The sequence below is a fragment of the Dermacentor silvarum genome, chromosome 7 (assembly GCF_013339745.2).
Source record: "Dermacentor silvarum isolate Dsil-2018 chromosome 7, BIME_Dsil_1.4, whole genome shotgun sequence".
Taxonomy (NCBI): Eukaryota; Metazoa; Arthropoda; class Arachnida; order Ixodida; family Ixodidae; genus Dermacentor; species Dermacentor silvarum.
Window position 1 is genome coordinate 59,424,634 of NC_051160.1, and position 17,554 is coordinate 59,442,187.

The 17,554-nt window shown below is 48.0% G+C and overlaps 2 protein-coding genes across 3 annotated transcripts in view; one reads left to right on the forward strand and one right to left on the reverse strand.

Annotated features, from left to right (window-relative positions):
* The first annotated feature begins 5,417 nt into the window (after positions 1 to 5,417).
* LOC119458900 (membrane metallo-endopeptidase-like 1) lies at positions 5,418 to 7,790 on the forward strand. The gene has a single exon (XM_037720760.1). It carries the CDS (start codon positions 5,418 to 5,420, stop codon positions 7,788 to 7,790), a length of 2,373 nt encoding a protein of 790 aa, XP_037576688.1.
* A 3,608-nt stretch (positions 7,791 to 11,398) lies between these two features.
* The window catches only part of LOC119458089 (uncharacterized), a 37,804-nt gene continuing 31,648 nt past the window's right edge, over positions 11,399 to 17,554 (reverse strand). For both annotated transcript variants that reach the window (XM_037719904.2, XM_037719905.2), the window contains exons 2-5: positions 17,040 to 17,237; positions 16,121 to 16,252; positions 14,044 to 14,296; positions 11,399 to 13,612 (exon numbers count right to left, since the gene is read on the reverse strand). In XM_037719904.2, the coding sequence (XP_037575832.1) occupies positions 12,819 to 13,612; positions 14,044 to 14,296; positions 16,121 to 16,252; positions 17,040 to 17,237 (1,377 nt within the window). In that variant the 3' untranslated portion in view covers positions 11,399 to 12,818. The remainder of the gene's footprint in view (positions 13,613 to 14,043; positions 14,297 to 16,120; positions 16,253 to 17,039; positions 17,238 to 17,554) is intronic.

The window sequence follows — 17,554 nt, forward strand, 5'->3', positions numbered from 1 at the left end:
GCAAGCAAGCAAGCAAGCAAGCAAGCAAGCAAGCAAGCAAGCAAGCAAGCAAGCAAGCAAGCAAGCAAGCAAGCAAGCAAGCAAGCAAGCAAGCAAGCAAGCAAGCAAGCAAGCAAGCAAGCAAGCAAGCAAGCAAGCAAGCAAGCAAGCAAGCAAGCAAGCAAGCAAGCAAGCAAGCAAGCAAGCAAGCAAGCAAGCAAGCAAGCAAGCAAGCAAGCAAGCAAGCAAGCAAGCAAGCAAGCAAGCAAGCAAGCAAGCAGCAAGCAAGCAAGCAAGCAAGCAAAGAATAAATAAATAAATAAATAAATAAATAAATAAATAAATAAATAAATAAATAAATAAATAAATAAATAAATGTGAGCTGGTTCAGTTTACATCGACCGCACCGAAAATATAACCTCAACCATAAACTGGATATTTCGGGATATACTTTAAGTTATTTTTAAAAGGAGCAAAGCAGAAATGAAGAGACAAGTTTTCCGGTAAGGACTCTTTCACGGCGAAAGATGTCGGCATATATGGTATAATTAGGGTTCAGCGTTTTCGGTTTAAACATTCAAAAAAGACACGAAAAGAAACAAAGAAAACGCGAATTCGGTTTTAACCGAAAAATGTCAGGAGTATCGCGGCTAACACAATGATGTTGCCAACATGCTAGACCTTTTGGACGAAGAAAAACGGTCCCAACTTACCAAAAATTTTCAGTCGTACTGTAAAGTTGTGGCACAAACGTGGATTGGCAGTGTCGTAAGGAACGTTTCATGTAGCATAGGGTACAGCGCAGCACTGACAATATTCTGATTAAACATGAGTATCACTGGCCCAAATGTGAAGTATGAAACGTCCCATAACCGCTCCATCTACGAGAGCATCTTCAAACTTGCTGTTGCTGAACACTGGCGTAATTCAAGCCCTGCAGAAAAAGCTGTGCGAATATCTGCTGCACGCTGTCCTCGAAAACGTGGTGCCGGTTGTCTTTTAGCGATCACATTTGCTTGATTGGACAACATTAGGTACCATATCACTTCGTCTGCTTAGCTGGCCTGTTTCAAGTGTGAACGTTGAGAGGGCATTCTCTAACTTTAGGGTGATGCACAGAGAAGTTGGTTGCGCATTAGCGACGAAAACCTGAGCAAACGCTTGTGTATGCGTGAAGAAAAGTGTACGGTTGCTCTGTGCACTCAGTATCTCACTCGCTTGTACTTGCGTGTGCGTGTTTCTTAATTCGTGTTCCAATTTGATGAATAAACGTGCCATTTTTTATCCCAGTCATTTTATGCAATTTTATTTTAGCAGCAATGCTAAAACCAGAATACCTATTCGCCGAAGGAAGCCGAAAACATGTTTAGCTGTATATATATAAACCGAAAATAGGCGTTAAAAATAAAAGGCGATAACACTCAACCGTAGGTGTAGTTAATTAAAATTCGCTTGTTATTTTTTGAGAATAGACTTATTTACGCCGAATAAACAGCTACAGTAAATTAAAGCAGTGCGCTGTATCCTAACTTTAGCGTCAGTCTTGCCTGAATCGTTGACGATGCTGCTGTTTGTAGTGTTCGTATTCTTCAACACATAATCTAATTGGCATATTATAAAGCTCATTGGGGAGTGATATTGTTTTAAAGGAGAAAATAAACATTTATGCCAGCACCCCAATGCGTCGATAAGCTCCGGTGCTCAGAACTTCGTTTCTCTCGAACTTACTTGAACCATACCTAAAGAAAGGTGCGGGAAACGTACGACAAAGTTTAGAAAGAAGAATCCTTTCATTCAGCTGCTCAAGAACGTTCAAGAGCGACCAAGCACATGGACAAAGCGACTGGCAAGGAAGACTCGCCAATATCAATACATAAAAAGCTTTATTCAAAAAGGGGCAGAATCGCAGTTTGTAAATCCTGGACAGGAGCATTAGTGAAATCTGAACAAAATCTGGACATAAAAGATCGAGAAATCGGAACATGTTTCATGGCAGTGCGCGGAGCACAAAAATACGTTCGGTTTGTTTTTACTGGCATCAAACGGTTTATCAAGTTCTCCCCACCAAAACACTTGCTGCATTATTCTGTATCATTGAGGTAAACTGTCAAGAACATCTCAAGCGGCTGCTCGCAAAAGCTATGTATATTCTCCTCTAAACATACTTAAAGTCGACCTTAGAACAAGAGCTCCACTTTAGCAGAGGCGAAAAGTTAAAACTTGAGTGCTCGTTTTAAGGCCAAGTCGTAATCACCCTCCGCTTTTCCTGGCGAACGAACCCACTCAATGTCAGGTATCGTCGTAAGATTTTTTTAGCAGGACCGTCCAGCTTTCCTGCTGCAGAATCTAATGTTTCAATCTGCGCCTGCATGCTTCAAGTTCTGCTGTTTCCCGCCACTCTGTTGAACCCGTTATAAATCAATTTTTATCAATGGTCCTGGAAGCCGCATAAGTGTTTCCACACATTTCGAGAGCATGTCATTCCAGGAGGGAAAGACCTAGAAGTCTAAGTAACCCGAAATAGTATGTTGCTTTTGTTTGTCGCATAGGCTCAGTGTTTGCAACATTGCGAGATTTGATAGCCAGCCTGGTCGACAGCTCTTGAACATCTTGAATACTATAGAGCTCCGTGCAGCACACGCTACAGTACGCACAAGATACAAAGTATTGCGTGCCAAGATGCAATAGTCGAATTTATTTACGGAAAACCTCTGAGGTTTCGTAAGTGAGCGCTTGGAATGAAAATGAACCCATCTAGTTCCGATAAGGTCAACCTTTCGGTTTAAGAGCTGTCCTGAAAACGGGTGCATGTCCGTCATGAACTATTGCGGCAAGCGCCAAGCGCCACATGACACATGATGCGCATGAAATCAATGTACTTTCACAGTTCTGGAAAATTGGAAGGAATGAAGTACAGTTTAGAGCACAGTTATTCGGACGCCGTGGGCTCATGGGAAGACGAAACCACTATAGTGCTCCCTGCCAGGGCTAAATACTACCTGCAGTTGAATTGAGTGAGTCTGTTAAAGTTAAAGTGAGTCTGGTAAATCGAACGAAATGTTATAGAAAAAATGAAAGCCCCTCTCTTAAAGAAAGATGGCTTAACGCGAAGCTTTCTCCCATGCAAAATGAATCAAAGTCAAAGTAGAAAGCCAACGACCACGCAACGAACCTAAGAAATACTGAGCGACACGATGCGATACGTATGTGATTTGATTGCTTGTTTAGGATTGTATTTTTTGAACGTTGAAGTTGAATGAAGACACATTTCGTTAAGTTGCATAGCCTTTATTTTAGATCACGTAGCCGTTGATTACACGTACACAATCTCACTTTCACGGAGGACTCTACACTTGCACAGTATTGCCTTGTGATCGCTGTGGTAGACGGTCAGAGGCTCTGCCGTTGCCGATACACGGGATCGGCCTTACGGGCACGATCGCGTTCGCGCTTGCGTTCGCGTACGGCAGCCTGTTCTGCCGTGCGCTGCACACGCGGCCTACCCATGGTGACGGCCGGGAATGCATTGCGTGACGCGCGTAATGCAATGCAGATACATACAGTTCGTCTGGGTAGCGTGGCGTTGCAGTTCCCATTGTTCTTATCGGTACAACGGCGAATGTAAACTGTAGTGTTCTACGATACGTATGTCGTGCGCCGTTGTTCTGTTGTGCGTGCATATGCGCAGCCGTTGTTCTATTATATGCGCCGATGCGCAGATAGTTCGATTGTGTATGTTGGCTTTCTTGCAGTGCGTTTTCGGCACTCACGGCCGAATCAGTGAGACATAGAAAGCTTCGCTTGAAAAACTTTCGACATCATGGACAATCTGTAGGTTTCCCGGATACCCAAAGTAAGCTAGCCACATTTCGGGACAACAATGCTGCTAAAAACCAGGTCTAAGCAGTTCGGTAGATGCACGCACGTAGCTGACACTAACATCGCGGCAATTTTAGAAACCGGGAGAGAGAGAGAGAGAGAGAGAGAGAAAGACATTTTTAATTAGCATAAGTATGGCTTGATTTGCAGGAGTGGTTCTCTCTTCACAGGACGCCATGCACCGTCTTGGCTGCGACCGCCCTCTCGACGAACATGATCTGGTCTGAGAGGCGGGAGCTGGGCAGCAGCGTCTCCCACTGTTCCTGGGGGGGGGGGGGGGGGGGGGGGTAGAGGAGGGAAATATGGATTTGAATTTCAATCTATGACAATCGGGAATCTCGGAAATCCCAAATCTAGTCATGAGAGAAAGAGAGAGAGAGAGAGAGAAAGAGATAACTTATTAGAAAGGCAGAGATGTCGGCCTGAACTAGCATGCTCTGGCCTGCTACTCTGCACATAATATGCGTGCGCAATGACATCCATTAAATAGGAAGGACACACACGCTATGCACACGCTAGACCATGCACGTTCAGGAAAAGTAACTCTTTTTTTTAAACAAAACTAAAGATGGCGCACCGGGTCTCTGAGCTGATATGACTCTTTTAGTATTCACCATTATTGCAATGAAGCATTTTTGGAAGAAGAGCATGCACGCAACGACACATGATACCGCGCAGAGCAATACAACTATCGCATTCCTTCTTGACATTGTTGCGATCTTTGTCATTGAGGTAATGTCCGGTCGGGCTTACGTAAAGCTTTCCTCTGGGAATCGGCATACTATAGACTACACCTCTTTTGCAGTTTACAAACCGTTCCCTGTGCCGTTTGCTATAGTTATGGTTTGGCGTTTTCTGTTTTTATTTTTGCCAAAATTGGACGTACCTTGATTTATTTCCATCAACGTAGAAGAAACAGCGATTAAAGAAGGGTCGAACACGTGGCTTCAGCTGAAGGGCGCTCGCGTATCCATTTAGAATTTTCGCTGTGACACAACGATTTCCATGTTAAATTCATGAAACTCCCCATTCTTTGGAACTGTTACTTAAGGCTGATTTTAGGTGTTTTAATGTCGGTGGCCTATCTTTTTTTTGTTGTTGTTGTTGTAACCCTCACTCTCACCTATGTCCATCTCAAGTCTAACCATACCACTTGTAGGTCTGAATCCGAGCTGGTAGGTACGTGAATTTTTTTGAAGCAAACAGCGCAGAGGAGGGGACAGGTGTATTTGCCTAGCTTGTCCCATGTTTTGCGCTGCTCCATTTAAATACATTAATTTTGTATTCTGATTTATAATGTTACCTAATCGAAATTTTAAACTCATTTTTATTTCTTGGATTTCTTCATTTCACATCTTGTTTTTTTTTTCGTTACTGTTGGCTTGGGTCAATGCCCGTAGTGGGTAAGCGCCGTCAATTGAGAGCAAGAAGGGAAACAAGTGCGCGGCGGTGCACGTTCCAGAAGAAGAAGCTCTGCCCCAAAGCCGACAACAACAACAGCCCAGAGCCGCCGTCCAGCGCTCCGCTTCCTTGTGCTCCTCCGCGGGAGCCCCGGCACCATGTCGTCCGAGTCCTCGGAGGAGCTGGCCGTCATCCAGGCGGCGCGCATCGGCGGCGTCGTCGCTCCGCGCCGCCAGCACCACACGGCGCTAGCCGCCGTCGACGACGTCATCATCGGCGGTGGACCGTCGGTCGTCGCCCGCCAGAGGGAAGGCACCTCGGGAAGCCACGCCACCACGGTGCTTTACTTTCTGACAGCGAGCGCCATCTTCGTGTCCGTCGTCTCGCTCCTGGTCGGCCTCCTGCCGTGGCGCCTGTTTGGCCTGGGAGGCGGGCCCGACGCGAGGGACCTGTACGGAGGAGGCCAGTCGCTGGCCGCCGACGGCGACGACAGAGACGCCGACGCGCGGGCCCCGGCCGTCATACGGCCCTACCGGCACGCCGTACACGACGGCGACGGCGAAGCGCGCGTCTGTCCCACCGTGGCCTGCGAGAAAGAAGGCAGCGCGCTGTTCCGCCAGCTCGAGTTCCACCAGGAGCCGTGCGACGACTTCTACGCCTACGTCTGCAAACGCTGGGAGACGGCGCATAAGCTGCCCTACGGCGCTGCGCGAGTCTCCATGGACGACACGTTGCTGGACGAGTACGAACTGATGTTGGCCGACATCATCCAGCGCGGCCGGCCAGGCTACGAGGCCGTGAAGGACATCTTCCTGCGCTGCGAGTATCCGCGCAAAGGTGACACACACTGGCTCGACGTCCTCTCCAAGATGGGCCTTCGACCGTTTCCCGTGATTCTGAAGCCCGGAACCAGTCTGGACCAGGTCGTCAAGGACCTCATGACCATCGGCATCCAGCCACTGTTCAGCCTCTCCGTGGAGCGCAGCGTCGATAACCCAGAGCAGTCTTACCTCCTCATCGGACAGCCGGACCTTCTCATGGGACCTCTTCGACTCGGCCTGGACATCGAGTACTCGTACCTCGACGACGCTCTCGCAGGCTTCATCAGTGAGATATCCGAGCAGAACCAGACGGCTCGCAGCAACGTGCTCAAGGTCGAGCGCTTTCTCTCGGCGTCTATGGATCGACACCAGATTGAAGGATCGGGCCTGAATGACGAGCTCGTCGACGTGACCGAGCAGTTCCCGAAGCTTGCCCGACGTATCCGGACCATAGTCGCCGATGCCTTCGGCACAGACCTGTCGAAGAGGCCGCTCAAGACCTATTCACTGAAATACCTGCACGCTTTGGAGACCGGTGACTTGACCAATAACATCGCAGACTACTTGAACTACCTCGCCTTCCGCACGGCTGTCGAGATTGCGGCTGACAACGAGATCGACCTCGGCGACCTTATGGCCGTTTCCTACTCCCGCTACGCCGGCTATCCTGCTCCAAGACCCATCACGCGTCGCAGGCTCTGCATCCGGATGATGAACCGGTTCGAACCAACTCTCATTATGCACATGAGCATGGACAATACCGCTACAAGGCTGGGAGGCAAGGCTTCCTTCAACTCACTCCTCGATCTTCTGGAGACCGTCCTGAACGAAACCCTGTACGCTCAAACAGAGTTTGACAAAGACTTTCGGGACAGCCTGGTCGAGTCCGTGGCTGCCATCAACTGGGAGCCCATCGTTCCGGATGCGGTAGCGTCGCACAACGAACTCTTCCGGCGTTTGGTCTCGATTTACGAGACTGCTTCCGGAAGCAAAAGGGTCATCGAGAGCTACATGGCGCTCTCCACGATGTTCCGGTACCGAGACTATGCCCAGAAGGATTTGGACAAGTGGGTCGGCTGGCGAGGCGGCATGCTTAGCACATACGCACATCTAGATGCTCCGTTCCTCAAGCTGGAGGTTCCGTTTCCGGTCTTCGACTTCATTCGCGACCCAGATGCATCGATGGAACGCTTCCAGATTCCGCGGGTCGGGGTCCGAGTCTTCTACGCGCTTTACCACGGCATCTACCACCTGGCCTACAACTATGGCGCCGGAAAGAAGCCAACGCTCTTCGTGTCCAAGTTGCACGCGCTCATGGACTGCCTGGGCAGGCAGTACGCCAAGCTGCGGTGGACGGAGTCCCGACGACGCATCGGCCGTAACTCCTACTACTCGAACCTCCTGGACTTCTTGGCCCTGGAGCCAACGTACCTGGCGTTCATGCGCTACGCCGACAGGGCCAGCAGGAACGAGCGGCTGCCCAAGCTTGAGAACCTGACGCCCAGACAGTTGTTCTTTGTCGAGTACGCGCGCAACTTCTGCGAGGTGAACAACGCCACATTTCTCGACCGAGTACTAGATGAAGGCACGAAGGCTCCGGGGTGGTACAGGGTCAACGGGCCGCTGCGAAACTTCAGACCATTCGCCGATGCGTTCATGTGCAAGCCCAACTCCTTCATGAATCCGTTGCACCGCTGCGCTCTCAAGTAGAACTTTTGGGAGCACCCTATTCCAGTCACCAGGTTAAGATCATCCTCGTCGGGCAGTAGTCGTCGCATGGCCCCTGGTTTTGATGCTGGCAAAGTAGTGCGGCTGCTCCTTCTGGCAGCGTGAAATAAAGCGCATGCAGTCCTCTGTGGTCCGTCGGAGCAGTGATCAGCGTGTTCTGTATTTATCTGGCTCTAGTGCCCGACCTGAGCTAGCTTTAACGAAATCCGACGTTAAATGCCAGTGCTGGTAATCGGCGCTCGCCCTGAAAGGATGTGTGCGGAAACTGTGGCACTTCTGTTGCACCTGTGTTCGTAGCACCTCCACAATAATGTATTAGCTGACAAATGCTTTTGCTGAGTCTACAGTAGCGCCTATAGTTGTAAGGCGACGATGACAGACACCGTTAAATCAGAATCACATTTTTTTTTCAGGCGGACACAGAATTTGAACCTAAGGCCACTGCGCCAGGAACGTTAATGCCCTGACTACTAGACAATACTATCGCTCCTCTGTTGACAACGTAATCGACTTCGTGACGTTTGTGCAACATGAAAAACACCTCAAACGTATATCGGTTGCGCTTTTACTCGATGTGAAAGGCGCCTATCATAATTTAACGCATGAAGCCATCCTTGATGCCCTAGAATATAATGGAATTGGTGGACATATTTCGGTGGGTTCAAAAGATCCTTCTTTGTGCAGAGTGCAGATGGCCGAACCGCTGACCACTACACTTACCATGGTGTCCCGCAGGGCGGGGATCTCATCCCCACATTGTTCAAGTTTGCAATAATTGGACTTGCCGAGGTTCTACGACATACAGTCCACCTTTCCATATATGCGGACGACGTATGCATCTGGGCCTCGGCAGTTACACGTCCCCAGGTGCGTGCACGTCTCCAAAAAGCAGTGACCCTGACATCGTCGTACCTACGTGCTCGAGGACTCAGTATTTCGACCGAGAAGTGCGTTTAGTCGCTTTTATCCACAAGCCCATGACCTCGTACCCCGTTTTTATTGACCACCAAACAATTTCATACGCGAAATCTCACCCATTCCTAGCGTTATTATCGACATAGACCTTTCAGGGAGCCCCCAGATCTCATACTGGAAGACGCGGCTCACCTCTATCGCCCACATACTAAGGCTTCTTGCCAGTAATACTTGGGGAACATCCGTGGCCCAAGTATGCACTATAGCTTGCACTATAGGCCACGCAAAGCTAGAAACACAACGAAGCTGTCCGATCAATTGCGTCTCCTGGTAGTAGCTAGGTTGAACTTGGTTATATCTAGGTTTAACTTGGTAGCAGCTAGGTTCGGCCTTGGCTATGTCTGAGTTGAGCTTGATTATGCCAGGTATCTCTTAGGTTATGACGCAATCGATCGGCCAGCTTCGCTGTGTCTCGAGCTATGCGCGGCCTAGTGCAAGCTTTGCCTATTTATTTATTTATTTATTTATTTATTTATTTATTTATTTATTTATTTATTTATTTATTTATTTATTTATTTATTTATTTATTTATTTATTTATTTGCACAATACTGCGGACAGCAATGCTGTCCAAGCAGGAGAGGGTTCACAAGAGATAGGTCATCAGTCATGCTTTGTCTGCTAATACTGGCTTACATTCCCACCCACTCAGCGCTATTTAGTTCCGCGCAGCCAACTCTTGCCGCTCGCTCTGATGAAATCGGCACGAGGCACATTGAGAGGTGCCGTTCGGGCACCGGAATTGTTGAAAGCCATCTCTTAACAATCTGAATTGTGAACCAGTTCTCAGCATTCTCATCCATCCCATGAGTACGTTTTGAGTTATCGCAAAAGTGAGAGGGATCACTTCCGCATCGTGTGTTCACAGAAAAAGCTTTAGCCGGGGGGCTCCTGTCTGTGTACATTGGAACGGAGACGTCGTTTTTTTCGACAACCGTCGCACCACATTTTATGAGGTTAGTTGGATTTAGAATTTAAATATTGTTGAACGTAATAGTTGAGCGGAAACCCGCTAGGTGGAGAGAAGTAATTAAATGTAAAATGAGAGATCCACCCAATCGTAGCAGTTGCTACAAAGGAAACCCATACAGGTTCCTCGAAAGAAAAGCCTCGCAGTTGAAGAAAGTTTTGTCCTGGTCCATAGTTTCGTTCTTGAAATTCGTCCCGGACCAGTGCGAATTTTTCTTCAACTGCGAGGCTTTTCTTTCGAGGAACCCGTATGGGTTTCCTTTGTAGCAATTGCTACGATTGGGTGGATGTCTCATTTTCCATTTAATAGACATTGTTAAAATTTCAAAAAAATTTAAGAACGAGACTATCAGATTTACATCTTTGTAACTAGCTCAGCAATTTGAAGTGATATAATTCTGTAAAGTTCACCTAATAATAAATGTAAAGCAGCCAATGTTGATGTATTATGCACCCCCCTTAAATATATCCCTCAATTTTTGAGCAGGACCTTTACAAAACCCTTGTGAACATGTGAGTTGTAAAACTCTTATATCAAATTTGTCCGCTTTAGTTGGTATAACGGATATAGTTTACAGAACTGCAATATCTGTGTTTTGTTCAGAATTACGGTTTTGTAAGCTTCGTGCTTGTTTTGTTCTTATAACTTTCCGACTTTCGGCAATCCTTGGGAAGAAATTTAAGGCAATAAGTCAAAGTTCTCCGTACTGCAATGACTAGAATTTAACTTTCTCTCTCCGATGCAACAAACTTCATTCAAATTGGTCACGTGGTTGTCTCATAAAAAGCATTTCTGCGTTTTATTTGAATAAGGAAATCGGAATTGGCCCCAGATAAAACCCTCCACTGGCCTTCCAAACCCTCCACTGGTTACAGTTAGAGATGGCCAAATTTATTCTGAAAGTAATCTAACTTCTGCAAATTACGGCATCGTGGATCTCCTCCTTCAGAGCGAGCATACTTACACTGAATCCCCAGGACAATATAATTTTTTTGTGTATCACGAAGCTTAGTTATAAGCAAGTGCGGAAAAATCATTTGCGTCTTGGATGCCCAGCTATAGTGGAGTGCTTACGCACAGATGAGTCCGCAAATTAGGTCGTCATGTGCCATGTTGCCGACATCTGGCTCTGAATGGTTAGTACTAAGTTCAGAGCATATGTGCACCGTCTCTGCATGGGCAACTCGATAGCAGGTTCTATGGAGATAGCAGCTGTATACTCTGATGTGCACGTCCACCTATGCGCTTTTTAGTAACTTGGCAGAGCCTCCCTAAGGAAATGCGCCTTTCTCAACAGGGATTTGATTTTTTGGAGTGGACAACTGGTCGCCAATGTGTTATCAGTATACTTCCGTCTTGAGCAAGGACGTCGAAGCAGCTTACGCGTGTAAACTAGATGAGTCTCTGCATGCGTACAGTCAAGCCGTCATCGGACTTATTTTGCGCTACTGACGTTGGTGAGACATTGACCGACCAACCGACCGAGCGAATGAATGAATGAATGAATGAATGAATGAATGAATGAATGAATGAATGAATGAATGAATGAATGAATGAATGAATGAAGTTTTCAGAAATGGGCCTGGGAGGTCCCAGACCGGCCTTCCCAGGTCTCCACGACCACTGAACACACAATTTGACACAAGTGAGCACTTCGAGTGTGGCGCAGTTGGGCACGTTTATTTTATTGCCACTTCACACGTCGGTCCCGTGAACCGAATAAAAAAGTAAGAATCAACAACAATAACAAGAAAAGAACGCGTAGTTATAAATTATATGTATATATATATGAGGGCACACGTGAAATTCCCACACTCACGGCACAGCGAAAGATGAACAAGGATGAGCGCGAACAGGATTTTATAGTTCTCGCACTGAGACGGGCAAATAAATAATTCATGACCCCTCGTTGAGAGGAAAAGATGCAAGCGACATGGATGTGCACGGATGAGAAGCATGCACACAGTTGAAAATTAAATAGGAGCCGCAGTATGTACACTTCGCTCACAAATGGTGAAGATGTCGAGCGTCGCGCAACGCTCATGCACCTCGCGCTCAACTTGGCACAGCAGTCAGAAGCCATCTCGCACAGCGAGGGTCCCTCACCTGAGGCTTTCTATCTCCCTCCTTGCTAATTATCATTTTCTCATGATAATGCGTGTGTAGGCTCCCGCCCCTGCCAGTTTAGTTTGTGAACCTGTGAACTGAACCTGCTCAGTTGCTCAGCAAGTGTATGGAGTGTATAAATAAAAGGCTTGCGATTACTTATCGAGCCTGGGACAAAGTTTATCTTCCTTTCTAATTATGTTTGCTTTGAAACAATTCCTGGAGGCTCGCAAAGAAACGTACTTTTCCTTCGAGCCTTTTGTCTTATGTTAGTGTATCCTTATGTAACATTATCTTTCAATCTCCATTGCTATGGCTCATTAGTGTATAGTGCCTCCGCTAAGGCGGTGTCATCGGTATGTTTATGAAAGACGTCTAGGCAGTAAAGATGTGCTGGTTTGTAATTCAGAAACAAAACCACGCCATGCGCTTCTCAGCGTCGTAGCCAGCCGTCCAGAGTGCCCACGCGTTTAGGATGACCTATAAGCGTGGACGAATGCCCAGTGTTACACTTTCGACAGGCTGGTCAAGCTTTCAGTGATAGGATGTTTCCCTTCAGACACTCGAGACTGCGCATCTCTATGCATGTGTGATCCTTCATCTAGTCACCGGGTTCCAAATGCATCACGCGGACAAATAAATACAGCCTTATAAACATTCACACACAAGTCGAAAACACGTATCATCGGGCAGCTCAACTCACTCCCCGTGCAGATGTGGTGTACGTAAATAGACACGTAACGAGAACAAAAAGTGCCAGCCACCAGTGCAAGCTCGAAGACGGCGAGCAACCTTGCACTCGACGGTGGAAGAGTCCATGAAGAAGAAATGGCTTTGCAGTTAGTGCGAGGCAGCAGCAACAGGGGGGGTCGCGTTGTGGGAAAGACATCGTCAACAAGAAATAAATGGGAAAAACAAAGGAGACTCTAAAATTCGAACAGACTGCAGTCCACGGAAACGTTAGTGGCAAGTACAGTGGGTGGGCGGGCAGTAACCCCTGTGGCAGTTGTCCCAGCACCACTTGTCGAGTCCGGGGATTCGCTTGTACATGCCTACACCCTTACAGCCTCCGAAGACTTCCTTGGTGCCGCCAGGCTTGTTTGCGGGACCCTTGGCAAAAGGAGGCTTGTTCTTGGTGTCCTTGGGCGGCGCGGGGGTCCATTTGTTCTTAGGCGAGTACCTCTTGGGAATCATGGTACGCGGATACTCCGTCGTGGTCTTCTCGAACGACTCGTCGGGGTAGGCTTGAGTGGGCGCGCCGTCGTGGCCGTCGTGGCCATCATGGCCTCCATGGCCTCCATGCCCTCCATGTCCTCCATGGCCTCCGTCTTCGGATCCGCCTTCGACCTCTGGCTTGCCGCCGGGGTAGGCGCTGCCCGGGTACACTGGCCTGGGCTCGGCGGGCACGGCTGTGGGCACCTGCTTGGTGTGGCCTTCGACTTCGTGGTAGGGCCTGCGGGTCGGAGCGGTCTTCCAGGGGTATCCGCGGTGAGGCGGCTGCTTCTTGGGCGTCACGGGTACCTTGGGGCCTCCCTTGACCCACCAGGGCACTTGGGGCGTCGCGGGTTTCTTCGTGGAGGCCGGGAGACGAGGCGCGGCGGGAACCTCGCCGGCGCCGACGTCGAATCCGCCTTGGCCGCCTTCTCCTCCGGCGAGGTCGTCTTGGATGGCGATGTCGGCGCAGCCTCGGAAGGTCTCCTGAGGACCGCAGCCGACGGCGCTGGATCCGTTCGCGCACCGACCCCAGTTGTTGCCTGTGAAAGAGACGAGCGGATTTCCTCAATAAACACGCCATATTTTTTTCTTTATATCATCGGCGTTTCGTTGCGCCAGATATAAGATGTAATGAACCATTGCATTTGTGAGACGGAAAACCTTGAGTGGTGTGCAAAACATATGAAATGACAACTTGCTCTGCAAGTAACTTTCAGTTTGCTGCCCGTGGATCCATCTAAGAAACTATAGGTGACGTTTCCAAGAGCATGTATAAGTCTTAACTCTCCTTTCTGCAAGCATTCCTATCTGCAAGTCATAAAAAGGAGCCTAAAGGTTATAGTTTCCTATCTGTCGTCTGATGATTAAAGCAAAGCAAAAACTGATGCACACCAAGCTACTTCAATGATTAATACAGCATTCTAACCTCACTGTGAGTCTGATGGGTCAAACGGATCAACGAACTTCCTACCTGCGGTGTATGACCACTGGAGGACGCACTGGGTGCAGGTCATGTCTTTGGGCAGCTTGAGACGCAGGTCAAAGTTGCGCTTGCGGGCGTCCACCATGTAGCGCGTGCTTCCGCTAGGATCGTCAGCCATGGCCAGCGGGTGCTTGGCCATGCATTCGTCGGTGGCGGCAACCTTGGGGTCGTTCACAGGGCACAGACGGAACTCGAAGTATCCCCGATGGTTAGCAGTTAGCTGCACTGACGCCTTCATCACCTGCGAACCCCCAAAATAAAAAATTAAAAAATTAACTCGGAGTGTTAGCAGTAACCAGCAATGCATCATTGTTGTCTGCTTCTCTCTTCGCTAGTGAGCAGTAAAGAGCGAGAAATTTGCGCTTAACATTATCTAGACATCGCTTCGAGACTGCCTCCGAGAATGGTAAATTGGCAACCAATGCTCGTGGACGGCGAAGTAGTCTGGCCGTTTTAGAGTTAAGTGAAACTTCAAAACGGGATTTAAGACTTGGCTATATATATCGACGTCGATTATTGCTTTCGAGAAAAACTGCGTATGTGAATTAACTAGGCATTCGCGCAAACTATCTGTAGCAGTTACGCTGCATGCATATTGCGCATGCAGGACACTTCGATAAGCGGGGTATATCGACTCCATTGCAAGCTCCTCCTTGATTCTACTATGTGCAAGGTAACTCCATTTCATGACTGAAGTAATCACTGCGCGCCATACTTCAAAATGCTGTGAACTGTGAACTCCCTTCGCGTCGATCCGTGTGGTCACGTGTGTCACTTCCATTCTCTCTCTCTCCACCTACTTCATCCTCCTTTATTATTATTTTTTTCCTTTTGTCTCACACCACCCTACTTGGCACTGTTAAGGTGCTTTAGACTATACACATACAGTTTTACGAGCGCCCTGTATCTATCTTCCTAAGTACCATTCTTTCCAACAAGGGCCACCCTACAATAATCTATACGCGATTCCTGAGCTGTTTCGCTATCAAAACACGACAAGGAACAGATCAGAGTTTGTTATCACAACCACACTGCCCTCATCTTACTCCCTCCGCCAATTTAGGGTCTTCTCCTTTGGGGAAGCAAGAGATATATACTGTAAGTCGTGCCAAAGAAAGTAACTGTTACACTGACAAGCCCTTGACAAAGCCCGATTATACCAAGGTCGACACGTTGGCTCCTGGCTTAGCCTACCCTTCTTTGCCAGCTACTGAAAAGTTAGTTTAGTTATCGGTTACTATTTATCGTCAACTCTCGACTATTGGAATGAAGGGGTGCTTCCCAATCGACGTCTCATCGTTATAAATCGCCGGGACTGCAGAGCAGTGTACGTTTCAATAAAATGGCCGATAAAGCCACCTTCCATCTGGGAAAGTCAAGGAGGAACTTCGAATTGAAACGCATTTGTGTATGCACGTAGGTCTATATTATAATCACGCATTTCAATATTAGTTATAGTATATTAGTATATTCATCATCATCATCATCATCATCATCATCATCATCATCATCATCATCAGCCTATATTTATGTCCACTGCAGGACGAAGGCCTCTCCCTGCGATCTCCAATTACCCCTGTCTTGCGCTAGCGTATTCCAACTTGCGCCTGCGAATTTCCTAACCTCGTCATCCCACCTGACTTTCTGCCGTCCTCGACTGCGCTTCCCTTCTCTTGGTATCCATTCTGTAACCCTAATGGTCCATCGGTTATCCATCCTACGCATTACATGGCCTGCCCAGCTCCATTTCTTCCGCTTAATGTCAACTAGAATATCGTCTACCCCCGTTTGTTGTCTGATCCACACCGCTCTCTTCCTGTCTCTTAACGTTACTCCTAGGATTTTTCGTTCCATCGCTCTTTGTGCGGTCCTTAACTTGTTCTCGAGCTTCTTTGTTAACCTCCAAGTTTCTGCCCCATATGTTAGCACCGGTAGTATATTATTAGTATATTATTAGATCTCCACGCCGCACCGACGCTCGCGACATTTCTGCTCGTTGCAGTTTGGAAATGAAAGCGCTGCGTTAGGCTGCTCAAAATGTGTAGCGTATTCGAGTTGAACGTACATCTCCCCTCTTGTAGCGACGCACGATGATACCCTTGGCGTACTTTCCGCCCGCTTCGTTGTTACGCGGCGTAGCCTGATGCCACGGATCGCCGCAGACGCCGCACTTGCCGCCGTTCTGCTGCCAGTGAACCTGCAATAGCGTGAGAAGGAACGTATCAAGCAGTTGGTTATGCGTGTATCAGAATGACAAAAAAAAAAAGAAAGAAAAGAGGCAGAACTAACAAGGCTATCCCCTTGGACAGAGACAACGTATAAAAATGCTGTCATTGAGCACAGGTCTCGTGTTGCGGACTACAGTCGAACCTCGATGTAACGAAGTTGTCCTTGCAGCGAAAAACTTCGTTATATCGCGAATTTCGTTAAAACGAGGTTTGACTGTAGTGACAACCTAAGAATTCAGCGCAAATACTGCCGGCAAAACAGCACTGCACCTGCGTCCTGTGCTTCCACACTGAAAAGAAAGAAAACAGCTTTCGAGAGACGCCAGTATTACACGAAGTTCGCCGCCACCGTGACGTCAAGGAAATGAGTGAATGTAATTGGCTGGCTCACCTATACAAATTTGCCTCAGGTGGACATCGGTACATCACTTCTTTAAACCGTATCCGATTATGGAACATAGATGACAGGATAAATAGCACTGAACGCCCCTTGTGTAATATTCGGAGAATCCTTAGCGGGCTTCCGAGTTCTCATGCAACGCGCTACTGTTGCCCACCTTTCTGTTTACTCAATCGCGTTCCTTTTGTAAAACGTCCTTAATGGGACAGCCTGCGTACTACAAGCTGTAATTGGCAGCTACTGTGACGCAATTGGATCACGTGGGTAACATAAACGAAGCTGCGTTTCCATGATGTTCCCGCATCCCCGTGTCCAGAGAAATGAATCCGAGAAAACGACATCTTGGGCTCCCTTACCGCGTAGCCACCGCAAAACAGTTCGTTGTCGTTGTAGTTTGGCGGGGTCTTGAAACCGAACCTCCACATGGACGACCTCGAAGGGGGTTCCATGAGCCTGCCGTGACCTTGCGCAGGACTGGCGTTCCAGGCCAAGCATGCCAGGACTACCAAGACTAGTCCTGGAAGAGTCCACCTCCACGACGACCTTGCCATATTCTGCGCATGCAAAAAAAAAAAAAAAGGAGAGAGAACATAAGTGTTTGGCGCAGTAAGTGACGCAATTTGAAGATGTATTGGTTCTTTTATTGGCGCAAGCGCCAGTCATGTGACAGGGCCAGGTGTGGCCTAAGATGTGTAAACAAAGCTTGCACAGTTGAGAATTTCGGATACGGTAGAGCCTACTTTGTCCTAATGGACTACAATCTTGCTGTATACAGAAAGATTGTAGTCACTGTCCAGAAGGAGTCTGTTTAGTTCTTGTCCCGCGATATGACATGCTATTGCAGAAAAAAGACAACAAAAGAGCGCACTTT